This window comes from Dipodomys merriami, unplaced genomic scaffold, assembly GCF_024711535.1.
Source record: "Dipodomys merriami isolate MVZ:Mamm:240054 unplaced genomic scaffold, mDipMer1.0.p SCAF_5, whole genome shotgun sequence".
Classification (NCBI taxonomy): Eukaryota; Metazoa; Chordata; class Mammalia; order Rodentia; family Heteromyidae; genus Dipodomys; species Dipodomys merriami.
In genome coordinates this window covers 52,013,564-52,034,188 of record NW_027206068.1, presented here as the reverse complement: position 1 = coordinate 52,034,188, position 20,625 = coordinate 52,013,564, and the positions used below count along the sequence as shown (strand labels likewise).

The 20,625-nt window shown below is 37.4% G+C and overlaps 1 protein-coding gene across 1 annotated transcript in view; it reads left to right on the top strand.

Moving 5' to 3' along the window:
• Nucleotides 1-9,620: 9,620 nt before the first annotated feature.
• The window catches only part of Asz1 (ankyrin repeat, SAM and basic leucine zipper domain containing 1), a 47,929-nt gene continuing 36,924 nt past the window's right edge, over nt 9,621-20,625 (top strand). Inside the window, exons 1-4 of the mRNA XM_069997289.1 lie at nt 9,621-9,731; nt 10,487-10,586; nt 13,123-13,245; nt 15,540-15,651. Of these exons, the coding sequence (XP_069853390.1) occupies nt 9,624-9,731; nt 10,487-10,586; nt 13,123-13,245; nt 15,540-15,651 (443 nt within the window). The 5' untranslated portion in view covers nt 9,621-9,623. The remainder of the gene's footprint in view (nt 9,732-10,486; nt 10,587-13,122; nt 13,246-15,539; nt 15,652-20,625) is intronic.

Below are 20,625 nucleotides of genomic sequence, written 5' to 3'. Positions count from 1 at the left end.
TATGCCTATATTTTTAATGGAAATAGACCTATTTTACATAAAAATAGACTTATTTCATAATTGCCATGCTACCTTGTTTCATTTTAGAATTTCAAAACAACAAACCTTGAGAAATTTCAGAAGAAAGATAGTTATCTTTGATGATTGTAAAGGACCTTCTACCAAGATCTACTTTCAAACCAGGTGCTGGTGATGCCTGTAATCCTAGACACTCAGGAAGCTGGGATCTGAGGATTGTGGTTCAAAGACAATCTGGGCAAAAAAGTTGGCGAGAATCTTATCTCCAGTTAACTACCCAAAAGCCAGAAATAGAGCTGTGGCTCAAGTGGCAGAGTAATATCCTTGAGGGGAAAAAAAATGTCCTATTTCAGTTTCATTTAAGGAGGAAGGATGACAAGGCAAAGGATCCATTGATGATACAGAATGATGAATACCTAAATGAGAAACATTCATATTTCCTTAACCACATGACCATAGATTTCACCACATCTTCATAAAAGGTGATGAGGTTAACCTCAGAATCACACTGTCTCTCTCCTCCCCGAATCGTGGGGCTTAAACTCAGGGTTCTACCACTTTGAGCCAAAACTCCACTTCCCTTGGTTTTCTGATGGTTAATTGGAGATAAGGGTTTCATGGACTTTCCTGTATGAGCTGACATGGCTGGCTTTGAACTGAGATCCTTAGATCTCAGCCTCCTGGGTAGCTAGGATTACAGGTAGGGTTCACCAGCACCTGGCTCATACTCTTTATTGTAGGTTATAAGAACAGTCAGCCTTCCATGTCTATGGGTTCCATACTAGTCAGTCAATCAACTATGGATTGAAAATATTCAGGAAAACATCTTGCATCTGCAATACATAGGTACAAATATTCATTTCTTGTCACAATTCCCCAAATAACATACCATTAAAACTATTTCCACAGCATTTGTCTTGTGCTAGGTACTTGATGATAGTAGCTAACCAAACTTGTTAAAATATTTGATGATTAGGCAGAGGAGTGGTAGAGAGTTCATACACAAAACTCAGGATCTAGTCAAGGAGAGGTGGTGCTGAGAGTTAGCTTTAAATGAACAACAGTATATCCAAGGAAATCTTGCCCTGCCATATATTACAAGCTAAATAGAGTTGATTTAAAGTATAGATGAAGGTATGTATGGATTATACACAAATACTGCATCTCTTTTGTAAAGAGGGACTTGAACATCCACAAATGTTGGTGCTTTTAGATAAGGTTCTTCAGAAAAGAGACCAACGAAGGTGGCTCAGTGGTAGAGTGCTTGCCTTGCATGCCTGAGGCCCTGGGTTCGATTCCTCAGCACCACATAAGCAAAAAGAAAAAAGCCAAAAGTGGCACAGTGGCTCAATTGGTAGAGTGCTAGCCTTGAACTGAAGAGCTGAGGGACAGCACCCAGGCCCAGAGTTCAGTCCCCACAACCGGACCCCAAAAAAAAAAATCTGTGTGTGTGTGTGTGTGTGTGTGTGTGTGTTGAGTATGAACTAAGAAAAAGAAATCAACAGTATTCACACTAGAAAGGAAGAACTAAAACTATTCCAAAGAAATACACATACACACACACGCACACACATGCGCGCGCGCGCACACACACACACACACACACACACACACACACCTATTAGAAATAATAAAGCAGCTGGGCGCTGGTGGCTCATGCCTGTAATCCTAGCTACTCAGGAGGCTGAGATATGAGGATCACAGTTCAAAGCCAGCCCAGGCAGAAAACTCTGTGAGACTCTTATCTCCAATAAACCACTGTTTATTCCTTGTTCCCTGGCTTCTTACTCACCTTTCATTGCTGTAACAGAATATATAAGCAAATCAGCCATGGGTTCGGCCCACAATGCCTTGGTTCCAATGCTTAGGGATTGAGGTAATGCTGAACATCATAGCTGGAAGCATGTCATGGGGCAAAGCTGTTCACTTAATAGCATCCAGTCAGCAAGAGAAGGGAGAGGGAGACAGACAGACCAGCCCAGTTCTTGCAACTATTCCCCACTTCCTAATAGCCCCTTCAATTATGAACATATAAATGGATTAATCCAGTGGTAAGGTTAGTTTGCTCATAATCCAAACATCTATTTCCCAATGCCTCTCAATCACCACCTTCAGCCCTTTTCTATGCTGGTTATTTTCAACACAGGGTTTCACTTCCTGTATCAGTGTCTGCTTGGACTATAATCATGCCTATTCTGAACTGGGATGACAGGCATGCACTACCACACCCAGCTTCTTCTATTGAGCTGGCATCTTAAACATTATTCTGCTCTGGTGGGCCTTGAACCACAATCCATCCAATCTGAGTTTCCCATGTAGCAAGGATTCAGGAGCCCAATATCGCATCCAGCTATTGGTTGAGAAGGGGGTCTCACAAACTGTCCTTGAATCTCAATTCCCCTGATCTCAGTCCCCTGAGTAAGATTAAAGCCACTGTTGGCCAGCACAGCAATTGCTTTTTAATAATCTTGCTCAACTTTGTGATATTTTTAGAGTTTTCCTAACAACAAAATGTTTTTCTTTTTAGTCCTTTAACCTTGCTATATTCCCTATTACTACTTCCTCTATATTTCCTGCTCCAAGAGCCTCCCTCCAGTTTGTTCATCACCCCAATAGTGAGTGGGTCTTATAGTCTGATTCCTGAGGCCACTCCAAGTAAAGTTAAGTTTAACAGGGCTTTAATGTTTCCTATGTCTCTAAGCAGCAAATAAAATCAATAGTACAATTAGCTGGGTGCCAGTGGATACTCTTATAATCCTACCTACTCAGGAAGCTGAGATCCCAAGGATCATAGTTCAAAGGTAGCTCAGGAAGAAATGTCCAGAAGACTCCATCTCAAAATTAACCAATTAAAAGTAGGAATGGAGGCAAGGATGAAGTGGTAAGGCACCAATCAAGTGTGCATAATGTCCTAAGTTCAAATCCTAGTACTTCAAAAGAGAGGATAATTTGATGGGATGATTATATGATGGTATATGATATTTAAAGCACAGTAAATATATTTACAGAATAATAATCTCCTGTCTTCTTCAAAAACTAGCTTAGTGTTAGCCAATATTTGTTGGACAGATATGGAACAAAAGCCATACTTCTTCAACTCCATACCTCAACATAGTGATTCTGAATAAGCAATTGAATTCTCATACCTCTTATATGAAAAATGAGGCTGTTTCATAATTCTCTGGGTGGTTCTCAGACTTAAAGAAAATAACTTGAAAAATGCTTAATGGTAATTCTATTTTCACCTTAGATATGTTTTCCTCTTAAGTTCAACTGCTTTCAATTTCTTGCTCATAACATTTCAAAACATAAACTTATCAAGCTTCATACAATCTATTCTTTAGCTTATTGCAGTTTAATATTCCCACAGGTTTGTTCAATCTGGCTTCTATGAGCATATAAGGAAAGCTTGGGCTGGAGGAATGGTTCAAATGGTACAGTGCCTGTCTATCCAAGCTCAAGGCCCTCAGTTCAAACACCAGGAAGAATGAGGAGAAGGAATTAGGAGGAGGAGGAGGAGGAGGAGGAGGAGGAGGAGGAGGAGGAGGAGGAGGAGGAGGAGGAGGTGGCCATGGCTATAAGGCCTGGTCAGATCAAGGAGATAGCTGCTTTGCTCCCAAAATACAATAAGTGCATTCACATAGCCATCCTTTAAAGATTTGTTCATTCTCTCAATACAAATTATGACCGGCACATTTCTGAAATTTTTTCTGGAGGTTAAAAAAACATTTATACCTGTTTTAAGGTGACATATCTAAACATATAAAACAAATATATGCAGGTCATAAATAAATTAACACAAAAGGTATTTAATTTTATAGTGAAAATAAAATGAAAATTCCAATAGAAGAAAAAGTGCTAGACATGTGAGCTGGTGAATTTTTACTTTTTTTCAAGCAATAATCACAAAATGTGCAGTTTGTTTTCTGCATAGAATTTACAATTACTTGAGGCAATACATTTCCCTAGGAAACGAGTTATTGGGACCCCATGTTAAACAAGCTAGGTAGGTTGGCAAGTATTCATAATCCCAATGAAGCAAAGGCAAAAATAACAGGTCTGCAATCTGATACTACACCTGGAAAAAAATGTGAGGCCCTATTTAAAAAATAACTAAAGTAAATAGGAGCTGGGAGCATAGCTGAAGTGGTAGAGTACCTAATACAAAACCCTGAGTCCCAACTCCAGTAGGGCAAAAAAAATCACTATTTGATGTTTGATTCTATATTTATTCATTTGTTTCTCTTGCTAGGTTATAAACATTTCTGAGGTCAAGGATCTTGCCTGTCTTCTTTTTTCTTGACACCTAGAAAATACAGTAGGAGCCCAGAAAGTATTTATGGAATCAGTTAATCATATATAATAAAAAATAAAAAATTCTGTTGTTCCCTTGACTATCTTGTGAGGATGAATTCTAATAATTGAAAAAATAGTTTTTACCATTTTAATGTTCTACAATTAGTTTTACAAGATGGAATTAACTGCATCTCAGACAGAAGTAATATTTCAAGATCCCAATGATTTATTTTCAAGTTTACAAAAAATTTCTTATACAAAAAAGAACAAATTATAGAAATACCATAACACTGATTTTAAGACAAGTTTTCCACAAAACACAGTATTATCATTTGTCATGGCAAAATAAGCTTTACTAGCTAATCATCCCTAATGTCTGAGTCAAAGCTTGAAAGATAATAAAAAACAAACTCAGGAACTAAGGAAAGCTAAATTTGAGTTTCCTTACACTCTCTGTTTTATCGGTCCCCTGTCATCAGTGAACCAAGCAGAACACTGTAGTCATTAATGAAGTAGGTAGGTGGCTTTCTGATCTATTCCAGGAAGTCACCCCAGGGAAATTCCCAAATCTTTTCAGATAAAACCAAACTACTGATTTCTTATCTGACTGGGAATAAACTTGTGATTTACCTGCAAATGAATCACAGTTTATTCTGAGTCTGGTTTTCTAGTAAGAAAACAAACCCCTCTTTGGAAAGGAGTATCTCTCCCAAAGTACAGAGTCAAAGAAATGATAGAAACAAATATCCTCCAAGAAGACATTCTGGCTTTCCTAGGTATCACACTTTCTCAAGTTCAACTAGAGCACCATTCTGGAGCCAGATAACTTAGTGTGAATTTGGCCCACCCCAGGATCTATGATCTCAGGCAGTTTATATGATGTTTCTGTATTTCAGTTTCCTCATCTGTAGAGTAGAGGACAAAGACAACCTCAAAATGTTGTAGTGAGAATTCTATGAATGAAAGAATACTTTAGAGAAATATTGGGACATGTATTAGATAGATTGTAAAATGTGGATTGCTCCCTGCCCTTCAAAGTGGGTGATGTTACACAAGTGACTTTAAACCTCTGTGCCCCGATTTTCACTCTGTAAATCATAGGTAATAGTTACTTCAAGAAATGAACCCACAGACCTATAGTCACCTAATCTTCGATAAGGGAGCTACAAAAATAGAATGGAAGAAAGCCTCTTCAGCAAATGGTGCTGGCAAAATTGGTTAAACACCTGTAGAAAACAAAAGCTGGATCCTTATATATCACCCTGTACCAGAATCATCTTCAAATGGATCAAAGGCCTTTTTGGGGGATGTTTTTTTATTGTAAAAAATGCTGTACATAGGGGTTACAGTTAAATGAGCAAGGTAATGAGTGCATTACCTATAGAGCATTGTTGCCTCCTCCTTTGTTTTCCCCCTACCATCCCTTCCCTCCCACCTACACAACTACACCCCCCATCCCCCCCACCCCCGCCGAATAGGAGAAACTCTAAGGTTCCTTGGCACAGGCAGAACTTTTCTTAATAAAGACCCAGAAATACAACAAATCAAGGAAAAGTTGGACAAATGGGATTTCATGAAACTGCAGAGCTTCTGCATGGCAAAGGACATAGCTAGCAAGATCAATAGAAAGCCCACGGATTGGGAGAAGATTTTCACTAGCCATACAATGGACAAGGGTGTCATATCTAAAATATACTTAGAACTCAACAAGACCACACTAAATGTACCAGTACAACTATGTTTATTGCAGCATTATTTACTATAGCTAAGATATGGAACCAAACCAGATGCCCCTCAGTAGATGAATGGATCAAGAAAATGTGGTATATATACACAATGGAATTCTATGCCTCCATCAGAAAGAATGACATTGCCCCATTTGTTAGGAAATAGAAAGGTGTGGGAAAAATTATATTAAGTGAAGTAAGCCAGGCCCAAAGAAACATAGGTCCCATGGTTTCCCTTATTTGCAATAACTACTATATGTCTGAGTCAAGCAGAAAAGGTCAGATAAGGTGATGTTAGGGAAATGAACCCTAAGATATGTATTCAAATGTTTTTTTTCTTTCATGCAATTGTTTCTAACACATTTATAAGATGATTTCTTTGTTGCTTTGTATGTCCCTCCCCCACAGTATAACCCCTGCTTTCACTGTATTTGATGTCGGTATAATTTGTGGAGGGAAAGGGAAAAAACAAATCGTTTAACTAGGGATACAGGTGGACCCATTGCAACAATGAGATGTACAAGTCATTATGTCGAAAACGAACTTTACAACTTTGGTGGGGGGGGGGCGGGGAGGATTGGGTGGGAGGGTAGGGGGAGGATGGAAAGGGATGGGAAGGGGAAACAAAGGAGGAGGCTACAATGCTTGATAAGAAATGTACTCATTATCTTGCCCATGTAATTGTAACCCCTCTGTACAGTATTTTCACAATAAAATAAATAAATAAATAATGAAAAGAAAAAAAGAAAAATCCTCCGAAAAAAATTAAAAAAATAAAATATACTTAGAACTCAAAGACCTAAATCCCCCAACAACAAATCCTCAGAGAAACAACTGCCCAATTAATAAATGGGCTAAAGACTTACAGAGAAACTTCTCTGAAGAGGAGATAAGAATGGCCAATAGACACCTGAAGAAATGTTCAACTTCTCTAGCCATAAAAGAAATGCAAATCAAAACAACATTGAGATACCACATTGTTAGAATGGCTATAATCAAGAACTCTAATAACAACAGATGCTGAAGGGGATGCAGACAGAAGGGAACCCTACTGCATTGTTGGTGGGAGTGTAAACTTGTTCAACCACTTTGGAATGCAGTATGGAGGTTCCTCAAAAGACTCCAAATAGAGCTCCCCTATGACCCAGCAATCCCACTTTTGGGCATTTACCCAAATGATCACAAACAAGACCATACTAAAGCTACCAGCACAATTATATTTATAGCAGCATTATTTACCATAGCTGAGATATAGAACCAACCCAGATGCCCATTAGTAGATAAATGCATCAAGAAAATGTGATATATATATATATATATATATATATATATATATATACACAATGGAATTCTAGCCTCCAACAGAAAGAATGATATCATCCCATTTGTTAGGAAATAGATTTGGAAAAAATTATATTAAATGAAGTAAGCCAGGCCCAAAGATACATAGGTCCCATGGTTTCCCTTATTTGCAATAACTAGTAGATGTCTAGGACAAGCAGAAAAGTTCAAAAGCTATGTAATATGACCATATAAGATGACGTTAAGTGAAATGAACCCCAAGATATTCTTCTTGATCTCTTGGTAATCATCACTTTAATATGTCCATTATTAACTCATAGGAAGATGACTTCTAAAGCTGAGCCAGCAGTATAGGCCTTTCTGAGGAACTCCAGTCTTACCTGAACATGATGCTCCTATTTTTTAGGCTCTGTCTGTACAGAACAGCTTCTGTATTTCCTCCAAAACTTTTCCTCTCCTTTAAGTTTTCACTCCTTTCCTTCCATTCTTCATATCTAAAGGCTCAGGCCCAGAACCTGTGAGTTTGACTTTATTTCAAAACTGAATCTTTGCAGATGTAATAAATTAAGGTGAAGTAACACTGAATTTAGAGATCATCTTGATGTCTGTAAACAGAAATGGGATTCCGTGCTGTGGCTGACCTTTTCAGGGATTGAACCTCCTTTCACCACTCTTTATTCCTCACTTTGTTTTTTAAAAAAAAAATTGCCTGTTCTGGAACAGCTCAGTGCCTCATACTTGCCTGGCTTTCTTGCATAGGGCTAGCACTCTACCCCTGGGAAAGTACCACTCTAGCCTAGCTTTTGTTGTTGATGTTTTGTGCTGATCCTGGGCATGAAAACAGGACCTGGATACTGTCCCTAAGCTTTTTTTGCTCATGGCCAGCACTCTACCACTTGAGTCATAACTCCACTTTCAGCGTGTGTGTGTATGGTTAATTGATCATAGTTTCATGGACTTTCCTGCCCAGACTGGCTTCAAACCGGGATCCTCAGATCTCAGCTTCCTGAGTTGCTAGGATTACAGGCATAAACCACTGGCACCCAGCTTCCAGCCTGGCTTTTTGCTGGTTATTTGGAGAAGGAATCTCAAGGCTTTTTCTGCCTGAATCGGCTTTGAACTCAAGGTGTTCCAAATGTAAGCCTCCTAAGTAGCTAGGATTATAAGCATGATCACCTGGTGTGCTTTCATCTGATACAATGGCTTTCCCTTAACAGGTGGAATCCAGAACTGGGCTTGTGGCCTAAAATTCTTCAGGTTTCATTGAAACCTGAAGGGGGAACTGGGGGAACTGAGGAGTTCCCCCAGTCTTCTTTTCCCTCAGGGGTATCTGCATTTCATAGCAGGACAGTACTTAGTTTCTAACTATAGGCAAAGAGACCTGGGATCAGGGGAAATGTAAAGAAAGAATCCTTAAAGAGGTATTTTTGCCTGGCTCCTTGTCACCCCACCCCACCCCTTGTCCAGTGGCTTTCTGAAAGTTTAGGTGATGTTTCTTCGGGATATAATCTGGCAAATTTAAATCTGTCTCCCAGGACACATTACGGTGAGAAAGGGTTTGGCAGGGGGAAATAAAGGGAATGAGAGAGCGCTGAGCCTTACTTGGCTTCTGCTACATATGAAGCATTTCTTGCCAAGGGAGAATATTACCTTAAGAAGAATGCTTAATTTCAATTCTCTGAAAGGAATTGGTTGTGGTGAGCTGTTTTTGCCAGTCCCACAGGCGAAGCAGGATGGGTGGTTCTCCACTGACTCCTTCAAGAAAGGTTGAAGAAGCCAGGTGCCAATGGCTAAGGCCTATAATAATCCAGCTACTCAGGAGGCTGAGATCTGAGGATCATAAGGTCAAAGCTTGCCAGGACAGAAAAGTCCATGAGATGTTTATCTCCAATTAACCACACGTTGGAAGTGGAGCTGTGGCTCAAGTGGTAGAGCACTAGCCTTGAGCACATAAGCCAGGCCCAAGGTTCAAGCCCCAGGACTGGGACAAATAAAAACAGAAGAGAAAAGAGAAGAAAAAAGGACAGGTAAAGAAAAAAAAAGGAAGAAAAAGAAGTGAGGAAAAGAAAAGTTGATGACCGGGTTGGGAGGGAGGGGGTTGCATCTTAAGTGATCTATGCGCAACGAAGTGCACACACGCCTGCGCAGTAAACTCCGAGCGCAGCTCTTGCTTCTGCGCATGTCGGTCGGTCCTCAGGGCAAGCCACGTTCCTGCGGCCCACGCGGGGCACAGTGCGCAGGCGTCAGGAGAGCTGTCTGGAGAGTACGGCGGCGCCGGGAATGGCGGCGCCTAGCGAGCTGCGGGGCCCGTCAATGGCTGGCGGACGCGAGAGCAGCGACAGCGAAGATGACGGCTGGGACATTGGGTCTCTGGACCGGTCATCTCAGGTATGGGAAGAGGCCTGGATTCGATCTCGAAGGCGAGGCCTAGTATGGTGGGCTGAATTCTTCCCGAATTTTCCGCCAATCTCTCCACCTATGGACGTTTGGCCTTGAGGCAAACCCGCAGATGTTTCCTCTTGTTTCCCAAGTGGGTGTTGTGAGTGTGCGCGTGTGCGTGTGCTCATCGGATGCAGTTCTTCGGGCGGTGAAGTGGGCCCTGGACATTGCCTTTGGGTTGACCCTAACCCCCGATTCTAAGGGAGCGCCCGGCCTTTGGTCCTGCAGGCCGCGGCCGACGCCATCCTCCCGCCACCTCCCCGACCCGGTGGGGAGCTGGGACGGCCTGTCCCCCGCTACCACCTGCCAAGCTACACGTGAACTCTTCCAGAGTTTTATGGATCTGACACTGAAACAAACGAAGGGGGAACAAGGGCAGTCTTGGTACTCACCAGACATTGTGTTGAAAATGAACTATACAACTTGTGGGCAGAGACAAGAAGGAAAAACGGAGAAAGAATTAGGGAAGGGCTGACATTGTCCAAAAAAGAAATGTACGCATTACCAGACTTAATGAAATGGTAACCCTTCTGTACATCACCCTTATAATAATAATAATGAAATTTTAAGTGACAATGAAAAAAAATAAGAAAAATGGAAAAAAGAAAGAAAAATCTCACCTACTTATCCAAGCATTATTATTATTTCATGGTGGCAGTAGTAATGAAACTGACGTTTTAACTTTATGCAATTTTTTTTTTTAGAAATTCAGAAGGCCATTACCAGTTGAAGAAAAAAATGAAGCATTTAAGAAAGCATTGACCACGGGAGATATTTCCTTAGTGGAGGAGCTCCTAGATTCTGGTGAGAGTTAAGGATAGTGTCAGGTGAATGCAGTTAACTTAATTAAGGTTCCTGATTGTAAAAGGTTGGTGGTGTGTTTCTGATAGAAACAACCTTATGTGTCCATTTGTATGTATCTTAGTTGGATCTGGAATAATAACTGCTTTAAATGCTCTCTGTATACTAGCATTTGGAATATTATCCAATGTCAGATGTCCCTCAGACCTACTTCAGGAATCATAGGCTGATTAATCCTATCTCAACCTCTTCCTCCTCCTTCTCTTCCTCCTTCTCCTCATATGTTTTGGTACAGAGCAAATCCTTGCATACTTGTTCCAGTTTTATTACATACTGAAAATGGTTCTTTACAAAAGGTACTTCCAGTAACTTCTAGTGCATCAATCTCTTTATGTAAAATATTATTCTGTTCTGTCTCCCATATGTTTTTCTGAGGATTCAGTGTAATATTTTGAATTACCTTCCTATATAAATGTAAACTATGGACTATATGACTGAAATTATTCAAAATTATCGCAGGCACTCTAGATACAAAACGTTGGTACATAAAATAAATGTAGCTATCAAAACTTGCTCTTTAAAACGCTGCAGATGAAAGCATATGAATTTTTTTAAGATCATAGCATTACCAAAAATGTGCTGGTAAAGGTGGGAAGAAAAAGAGGAGTATATATGGCATTTAGTATAAAATATCTTAGTAGTCATCAACTCTAATATTTAATCTATTTGTGAGAACCAAAGTAAGGCATCTTTCAACAATACCTATATGCTTATGCTTAATATTAGTTTCTATTGTTGTGGTCAATTCTGGACTTGAACTCATTACTTTGCACTCTCATTCAGTTTGCTTGCTCCACTGGAACTCTACTTGTAGAGTTCAATTCAGCATGGCTTGTTATGTTTAAAATAGAGTCTCTAGGAATTTTCTGTCCAATCTTATTTAAAACAGAGCCTCTGGATCTCAGCCTCATGAGTATCTAAGATTACATGCATGAACCACCAGTACCCAGCCTTACTTTTTTCTGATGGTACTTGAACTCCTGGCCTCATGCTTGCTCAGCTTGCTTGCTCAGCTATCCTTCTACACTTGATTCATATTGCCTGCCCTTTTTTAGCTTTTCTAAATGAGCTTTAAAATTTTGTTAATTAAAACCAAGCTTCAAATGGTTGACTAAACTTAAATTTTGATCTCCTTTTAGAAAAGGCTTTATGTTAATTTTATGGGCTGTTTCATCATCTTATTTTATAGTCATTCTTATATTAGATGTTCTTCGTTCCTTCCCAATTTTAGATCAGTACAGCCTTTTGTTTTATTCAATAAATATGACCAAACCAAGTAATGTTTTTTGAAAATCATATCATTTCAAGGATTTGTACCATTAATAATTTGAATATATTTAGTTCACCTGGTTTCTTGTCCTTTCTTGACAGTTATTATCTATTCCTTCCCGTCTGAATAGTCACTATTTTACTGAGTATAAGTAGCTCACACCTATAAATTCTAGCTATTCAAGATGCTGAGGTTTTAGAATTTTGGTTCAAAGCCAGCCAAGACACACAAATCCAAGAGACTCTGATTTCCAACTAACCAGCAAAAAAGCTGGAACTGTAGGCATGGCTCATGTGGTAAAATGCTAGCCTGAGTGAAAAAAACTGAGCAGCATTGTGAGGCTCTAAGTTCAAGCTTTGTAACCAAGGCTTTTTCTTATAAGGTACAACTTGGTGGGTAGGGGAGTCTTGACTCAAGACTTAAGACTTAGTGAGTATGCTACCACTTTGAGTCACAGTGCCACTTCCGTTTTCCTGGTAGTTAATTGGAGATGAGTCTCAAAGACTTTCTTTTGGGATGGCTTTGAAACACAATCCTGTAATCTCAGCCTCCTGAGTGGGTAGGTTTACAGGAGTGAGCCACCAGCACCCAGCTGTACGGTACAACTTGATAATAATTTTTGCCTTATACTTTTTTATTACCCTTCTTCAAAATAATTTTAAATTCTGATCTTTGGATATCCTTTTATTTTCCTTCCTTTTTCCTTACCCTATGTCTCTCTGTCTCTGTCTCTCTCTTTTATCTACTGCCCTTTATTGTTTTTTCTACTTATACTTATGTACTTATTACTGCCTTTCTCTTGTTTTTTTTAAATATTTTAAAGACGTATGATTCTGCATCAGGATAATATTCTAACTTAAAAGAAATTCTATCTCTGTGGAGCAAAAAGGAGATAGTATGTAAAAATCTGTCATGCTAGAGATACTTTGAGAGAGAGAGAGAGAGAGAGAGAGAGAGAAGAGTATTATGGTAAAACATTGCTCACACCAATTCTCTTTGAACATGCCTATAGTGAAACTAAAGTTAAAATATTCTGTTGAAGTCCCAAGCCATTACTACGAAGAAATTCTCTTCTAAACTGCATGGTATTTGTTGCTATGAGGATATACTTCACACATATTGAGGTGGAAGTAAGATTTTTTTTGTCTTTTTTGTTTTTTATTTTGGCTTTGTTGAGGAGGTTTTTAAAACTTGTTTTTAAATTGACAGGTATTAATGTAGATTCCAGCTTCCAGTATGGATGGACACCTCTTATGTACGCTGCCAGCGTTGCCAATGTTGAACTGGTTAGATTCCTTTTGGACAGAGGTGCTAATGCAAGCTTTAGTAAGGGTAAGGTATTATATTTTAGTGCCAGTATTGGTGCTTGAACTCAGGACCTTGAACTCTCACTTATCTTTTTCTTTTGCAGCTGCTATTCTACCATTTTAAGCCGTGCTTTTCACTCTTCCAGTGACAAAGTTACAGCTTTTCAAATTGGAGATAAGAATCAGATTTGTCTGCTAGATCTGGTTTGATTCTCGGAGATCAGCCTCCTGAGTAACTAGGATTATAGACATGAATCACAGATGCACGATTTAAGGATTATATCTTTACTATGATTTTTTATTTCCAGCCAGAAATTATGCAATATGAAAAAATTAAAGCAATTTGAAAAGCCCATTCTACTAGTTGTATTAGGTAAATAGTGAACAAAATGAAGTTAAAAACCTGTTTCAAAAAACTTCCAAGATGATTCTAGATGTTATCTTTATAATATATACTTTATAACATATACTTTTAAGTTCTGTGCTAGACAGCTTTGACAATTTTCTTTTCTTTTCTTTCTTTCTTTCTTTTTTTTTTTTTTTTTTGGCCAGTCCTGGGGTTTGAACGCAGGATCTGGGCACTGTCCCTGAGCCTCTTTGTGCTAAAGGTTAGAGCTCTACCACTTGAGCCACAGTGCCACTTGTGGATTTTTCTGAGTAGTTTATTGATGATAAAAGTCTCATGTATTTTTCTCACATTCAATAATGCTCTAAGTACTTTTAAAGAGCAAGAGTACATGTGTAAATCTAGTGTCATTATTATATTGAATTATTCCATACTTTGACATTTTTAATTGTAATTCGGATACAGGTTTTATTTTAGAATTAATTTTCATATTAATTTTTAGCTATATTTGCAAACCATCTCTATTCTGTAAAAGTTCCTGTCTTAGTTACACACTCCGATGTTTCTACGATTTTATTTTTAATTATTCAGTGAAAGCTATACTTCAGAGTTTTGAATACCACCTTTACAATAGCAGTAAACACTCATTAAAAAGAATGAGAGTTTTGAAAGTAAACAAAATATTCTACTTGGGAGGTAGAGATCAGGAAGATTATGAGTTGAAGACAGTTTATGCAAAAAGTTAGTGAGATCCCTATTTCAATCAATAAGCTGGCCATGGTAGCACTGTGGTTCTTGCTATGGAGGAAGATGTACATGAGGTGGGGAGTGGGGACTGGGCTTAGGTTGGTTCAGGACAAAACTATGAGACCCCACCTGAAAAATAACTGAAGCATAAAAAGGGCCTGGGATATGGCTCAAGAACAGAGTACCTGCCTATCAAGTGTGAGACCATTTAAATTCAACACCACATATATGTATATATATAGCACTCAAACTGTTTGTTTTTTCTTCCATCTTCTCCCTCTCTGTAAACAAAGAATACTTTGTTGTAAAACATTTTACTTTTTAAATTTTTTTCATGTTACATTTTTAAAGTCTATGTACACATAAATTTGTTATGTGTCACAATAGCACATTAGATAAAGAAAGTAGGTATTAGTTTCATGCATTAAATATGATACAGTCATGAGAACTATAGTGTATTAATGCAGAAGTGGGACTAGACTGTTATGTCAGTATTGCACCACTAATGTAAAACACGGCTATTGTGAACAGACTTAAATTCCTGAGTTTTTAATTGATGTGTTTTTATGTGTTGTTAATATACTCTCTTCTCTTCTGATGCCATAGGAACCAAGTGAAGAAGAGTGTTAGGAAATAGGATGAATTCAAAGAGATCAAGTAAAAAACTGAAAAGAAACTAATGAAAGTAGCAGTTTATGATAGATTCAATAGGGGAAGGCATATTTCAAGCATTGTCAAATAAGTGAGAAAGTGAAATCAGAGACAATATATCGTTTTCCAACCATGAGTTCAGCTACAAAAATTTTGATCAATCAAAATTTACTCATAATAAGGTCTGTGGTATAATTACATTCTGGTTGTTGTGGGTTTTTTTTTTTTTTTCATTTTTGAGACAGTATCACAGCCTAAACTGGCAGGAACTCATATAACTCAGGTGGGAGCCCAGGTTCTCCTTGAACTTGAAATCCTCTTTACTTAGCCTCCTGTGATAGAATTATAAGCATGAACTACTATGCCTGGCCAACTTCTTTTTGTTCTCCTGAACAAATGGAAATAGGAGAAAGAAGTTAATATATGTGCTTTTTAGATGAAAGGGATTTATCCCTAATCTCCTGTTTTGTAAAGTGTGCCAAGAGAGAGATCTGGGAAGGGGTGTAAGGAAGTCAAGTAAACATGCTTCTTAATGTGTAAGGATTTTTTTTCCCCTTGCTTTTTATTCCCTATAGATAAGGTGACTATTTTGATAACTGCCTGTTCTGCTAGTGGCTCAGAAGAACAGATCTTGAAATGTGTAGAACTATTACTTTCAAGAAATGCTGACCCAAATGTTGCTTGTAGGTAAGAGCTTTACTATCTTCAAAAGTTTAAAGACATTTGCCTTTGACTCTTGCTAATCATTTGATACTGCTAATTTTAAAACTGATGAATATTACTTGGCTAAATAGTTGTTGATTGATGAAAATAGGTCACAAAGTTGTGGTTCCCGGTGTAAACAATAACAGACTCTATATTTAATGTTTTGGAGCATGTTGCAAGAGTTTGGAATGCAAGCCGGGTGCTTGTGGTTCACATGTGTAATCCTAGCTACTAAGGAGGCTGAGATCTGAGGATCGTGGTAGGAAATTATCTCTAGTTAACGACCATAAAAGCAGAAGTTGTGCTAAGTGGCTCAGAGTGGTTGAGCACTAGCAAGGACCAGTGCCCAGGCCCTAAATTCAAGCTCCATGATCCACCAAAATAATAACTGGAATGTGAAAGAGGACAATAAATTATCATTTAATGTTGTCATAGATTGGAACATCAGAGAGCTACAAAGTAAAACTTCATAAATATTTTCTCCTTATAACATTTTACAACTATACGAATGGTAAGAAAATATATATAAAATATTTGACTTTCCTAATTAGATACCAATTTAATTGTTTTGGCCAATTTATTAAGTAATCATGTATGTATAATAGTGTTTAGGCACATAAAAACAAACTAAATATATTAAGAATCTATTGAGATGTCAATAATAGTTAGAATGGATCAGATTGCCTACAGTTTCTGCCACATCGACCTACTTATGTGGCACCATATTCCACTCCACCTTCCTGTTAAGCCCGTTTGTCTTTTATCTAATCTTCAAAATAGAGAAGTAGGAATTAGCCTGTTCCACAGAAATGTCTGGCATGAATAGAATAATTGTTCCTAATTTATCAATTCAATTAAGATCTCTTGCTTGGTGTGAATAGTCATAGTCTTATGAGGTACTCTTGGGCTGTAGGTCATTTCCAGATATTCACTGGAATAATTTTTTTAAAAGCAGATCTAGTTTGAGTACTTCTCAAGCAAAGTAGATTTTGCCTGTCTATTTTAGACATTTGGCAATGTCTAAATGATTGTTACACCTGAAAGATGGTACTAGCATTTAGTCACTTAGGGGGATGCTGCTAACATTTTACAATTCATAAGATAGCCCTCCCAAACCAAGAATTACCAACCTCAAAATATCAATAGTGCAAAACTTAAGAAACTGATCTAGTGTGAAAAAGGAAAAGACTTCCATACTAGATAATCACTAAGTAAGTAAAGATTATAAAGAATTTAGTCTATCTGTAGATTTTTAGTGTTTCAACTCACAGGACTTTTATTCTGTCATTTATGGCATAACTTCTAATTAGATTATAACTAATTAAGATGTACCTTGAAATTGGACATGTGCTTTTAGCACATCTAATTAAAGCGAACATTCATTTATTCAGTGGTTTGGAACCAGTGATCAGGCTTGCTAGCTTGCCTCCCTGAATTCAATGCAGATTTTTTTTGCTTAATGTTCTTCAACTTTTTACAAACCACTTCTACAAGATAGTATAGATGTGGCTAAGCATTGATGGTATGCACCTGTAATCATAATGCTGAGGAAATAGAGACAGAGGATCTCAAATTTTGAACTAATTTATACTACATAGCAAGACCATGTCTCAAACAAAAAAGAGAGAGATACTGTAAATAGTGAAAGCTTTATCTTCTCAATCACTTGCTACCTTAACACAATGAAGGAGAGGATATAAGCCAGTATGTCATACATCCTAAACTATCCTTCCTCCCCAGGAACTAGATAGCATATTTTAATATACATTAGATATATCTGGAAAAGAAGACTATTTGAATTTAAATAACAAAATTTGTAGCTGATACTTTGACAGAGATTTAAAGTCAAGAACTTGCTTGCTTTCCTGGTGCTTTACCACTTAAGGCATGCATCCAACCACGCTGTTTTCTGGGTATTTTGGAGATGAACTTCAATGATTTTTCTTTCCAGGCTGGCCTCAAACTGCAGTCCTTTGACCCCCAGTCTTCTGAGTAACTAGGATAAAAGTTCTGAACTACCAGGAGGTTGGGATATTCATGCTTTGAGGCTAGCTAGGAAAAAAATGTTTTTCAGACCCCATTTCAACCATTTAAAAACTTGGGCATTTAACATGCACTTGACAACTAAGTTGTGCAGGAACTATAAAGAGGAAGTTCAAAGTCTGAGCTGGCCTGGGCATAAATGTGATATTGAATTTGAAAATAATAAAAACAAAAAGGACTGGGATGTTAGATTGCCTACCAGCAAGGGGCTCAGTATTAAGTTCAAACCCCATCACCCATACACACCCATACACACACACACACACACACACACACACACACACACACACACACACACGCACGCACATACACACGTACTCTTGAACTGGTACATTCAGCACTTAAAATTAGTGAGGTTTTTGTCTATACTAAGCTGCAACAGGTATTAACTCACTTCTACCAGTCTTGGTATTTTACTAAAGAATGCCTAGACCCGTTTTACACATCCAAATACCAGTTAAACAGCCAATGTTTCTGGCAAAGCAGTTGTTATATTCAGATTGGTCAACCTTTATATATACATACATATATGTATATGTATGTATATATAACATTTATATAATATATAATGTTATATATTATATATAACATTTATATACATATATATGTATAAGCATACATATATATGTATATAAATGTTTTTATTGTAAAAACTGTACAGAGGGGTTACAGTTACATGAGTAAGGTAATGAGTACATTTCCTATTAAATATTATTACCTCCTTTGTTTTTCCCCTACCATCTCTTCCCTCCCAACCTCCCCAACTCACACCTCCCACCCCCGGCCCCGCCAAAGTTGTAAAGTTCATTTTCAACATAGTGTCTTGTACATCTCATTGTTACAATGGGTCAACCTGTATCCTTATTTAAGCATTTTGTTATTTCCCTTCCCCTCCCCAAAATGTACATACAAGAAAAATGTACATATAAGATGCAGGGCACTGGAATCAAATACAATGAAAACATGGATTATACCATGGGGGAAGAAACAAAAAAAATCACATAATACATTATAAATACATTAAAAACAATAGCAAGAAAGAAAAGCCCACTTGTGTCCCTATCTTGGGGTTCATTTCACTTAACATCATTTTATATGGTCATATGTACATAGCTTTTGACTTTTTCTGCTTGTCCTAGACATATACTAGTTATTGCAAATAAGGAAAACCATGGACCTATGTTTCTTTGGGCCTGGCTTACCTCACTTAATATAATTTTTTCCAAGTCTTTCCATTTCCTAACAAATGGGGTGATGTCATTCTTTCTGATGGCGGCAAAGAATTCCATTGTGTATATATATATATATATATATATATATATATATATATATATATATATGTATATATATATTATATGTATATATAATATACATTATATATTATTATCTATAATATACATATATTAAGAAAATGTGGTGCATATATATATATATATATATGTACACACACCACATTTTCTTAATCCATTCATGTACTGAGGGGCATGTGGGTTGGTTCCATATCTTAGCTATGGTAAATAATGCTGCAATAAGCATAGTTGTGCTGGTAGCTTTAGTATGGTCTTGTTTGTGATCATTTGGGTAAATGCCCAAATGTGGGATTTCTGGGTCATAGGGGAACTCTTATGTGGAGTCTTTTGAGGAACTTCCATACTGCTTTCCAAGGTGGTTGAACAAGTTTATAGTCCCACCAACAATGCAGAAGGTTCCCTTTGGCCACATCCCCACCCCCACCCCCATCCCCAGCATCTGTTATTAGAGATTGGTCAACCTTGAAATAAGAGTTTCATAAAATGATGTGGCATATTAATTTCAATAGATGTTTTATTACAATTGATAAACTAGGACACATAAACTAGTGCCCAAGGTTTTGATATAATCATTGTGTGATTATTAACTGGTTGAATGTTATTGTCTGTTTTAATAAACAACAGAAACCCTGGGAAAAATGTTGCTTTCTTTCTCAGATTATAAATTTAGTTATAAATGTCACTAAAGCAGCTTCGTAGATTAAGTGCAATACTGGTTTACAGTATTAACTTGTTTTCCAGTGTTAAGTAAATGTTTGACATAATCTTTTGAAAACATAGAAGCCACAAAAACATTCTTTCAAAACTATTTTTAAGTAGCTAATTTAGGAAAGCATTACTAGAGCTAAAGGTATGACTCAGTGATAGAATGCCTGCCTAACCAGTATGAGGCTCTGAGTTCAAACCTTAGTACTGAGAAAGAAAGAAAAAAGAGTTACTAGAAATTTCCCCCTTTTTCCTAGCCTCTTTAAGCTCATAAATAATACATTTTTATCATAAAACATCATTTAGCATACATACACATAGGCACACACATACATAGAGTTTTGAATTAAAAAATGAGGTTGGGATATTGTCAGCACTTAATGAGTATATCTCTAATAGTTATATAGAATTTATTAGTGCACTGTAATTAATTGAACCATTATTGTGTTGATAACATTTAGATTGTGTACAGTTTTTACATTTTTCTGTTACGTGTTGGTATAGAATAGTGCTGGGGTACATAGCTCAGTGGCAAAGTGCTTGCTAGCAGGTGCAGTGCTCTGGGTTCGAGACCCAGTACTAGTAAAAAAATAATAATAAAAGGACACTGTCTCATGAGCCAGATTGCCAAGTTTTGATTCCCACTTTATCATTCATTAGCTCAGTAATTTTAGAGTATTTTTCTTTTTAGTTTCGTTTTTATAATACGAATGTCATGTAAAAAAGGAGGGTTTTTGTGCTTTAGCTACAGAATAAGGATATGAAATCATTTTTACTAACAGGATAATAATACTACTGCATACTAGTTCTATAGAAAGACTTCTAAAAGTAGAATTATTCAAAGAGCTTATAAATTTAAATAGTCCTCAAAGTTTTTTTTTCCACTTTACACTGTAAA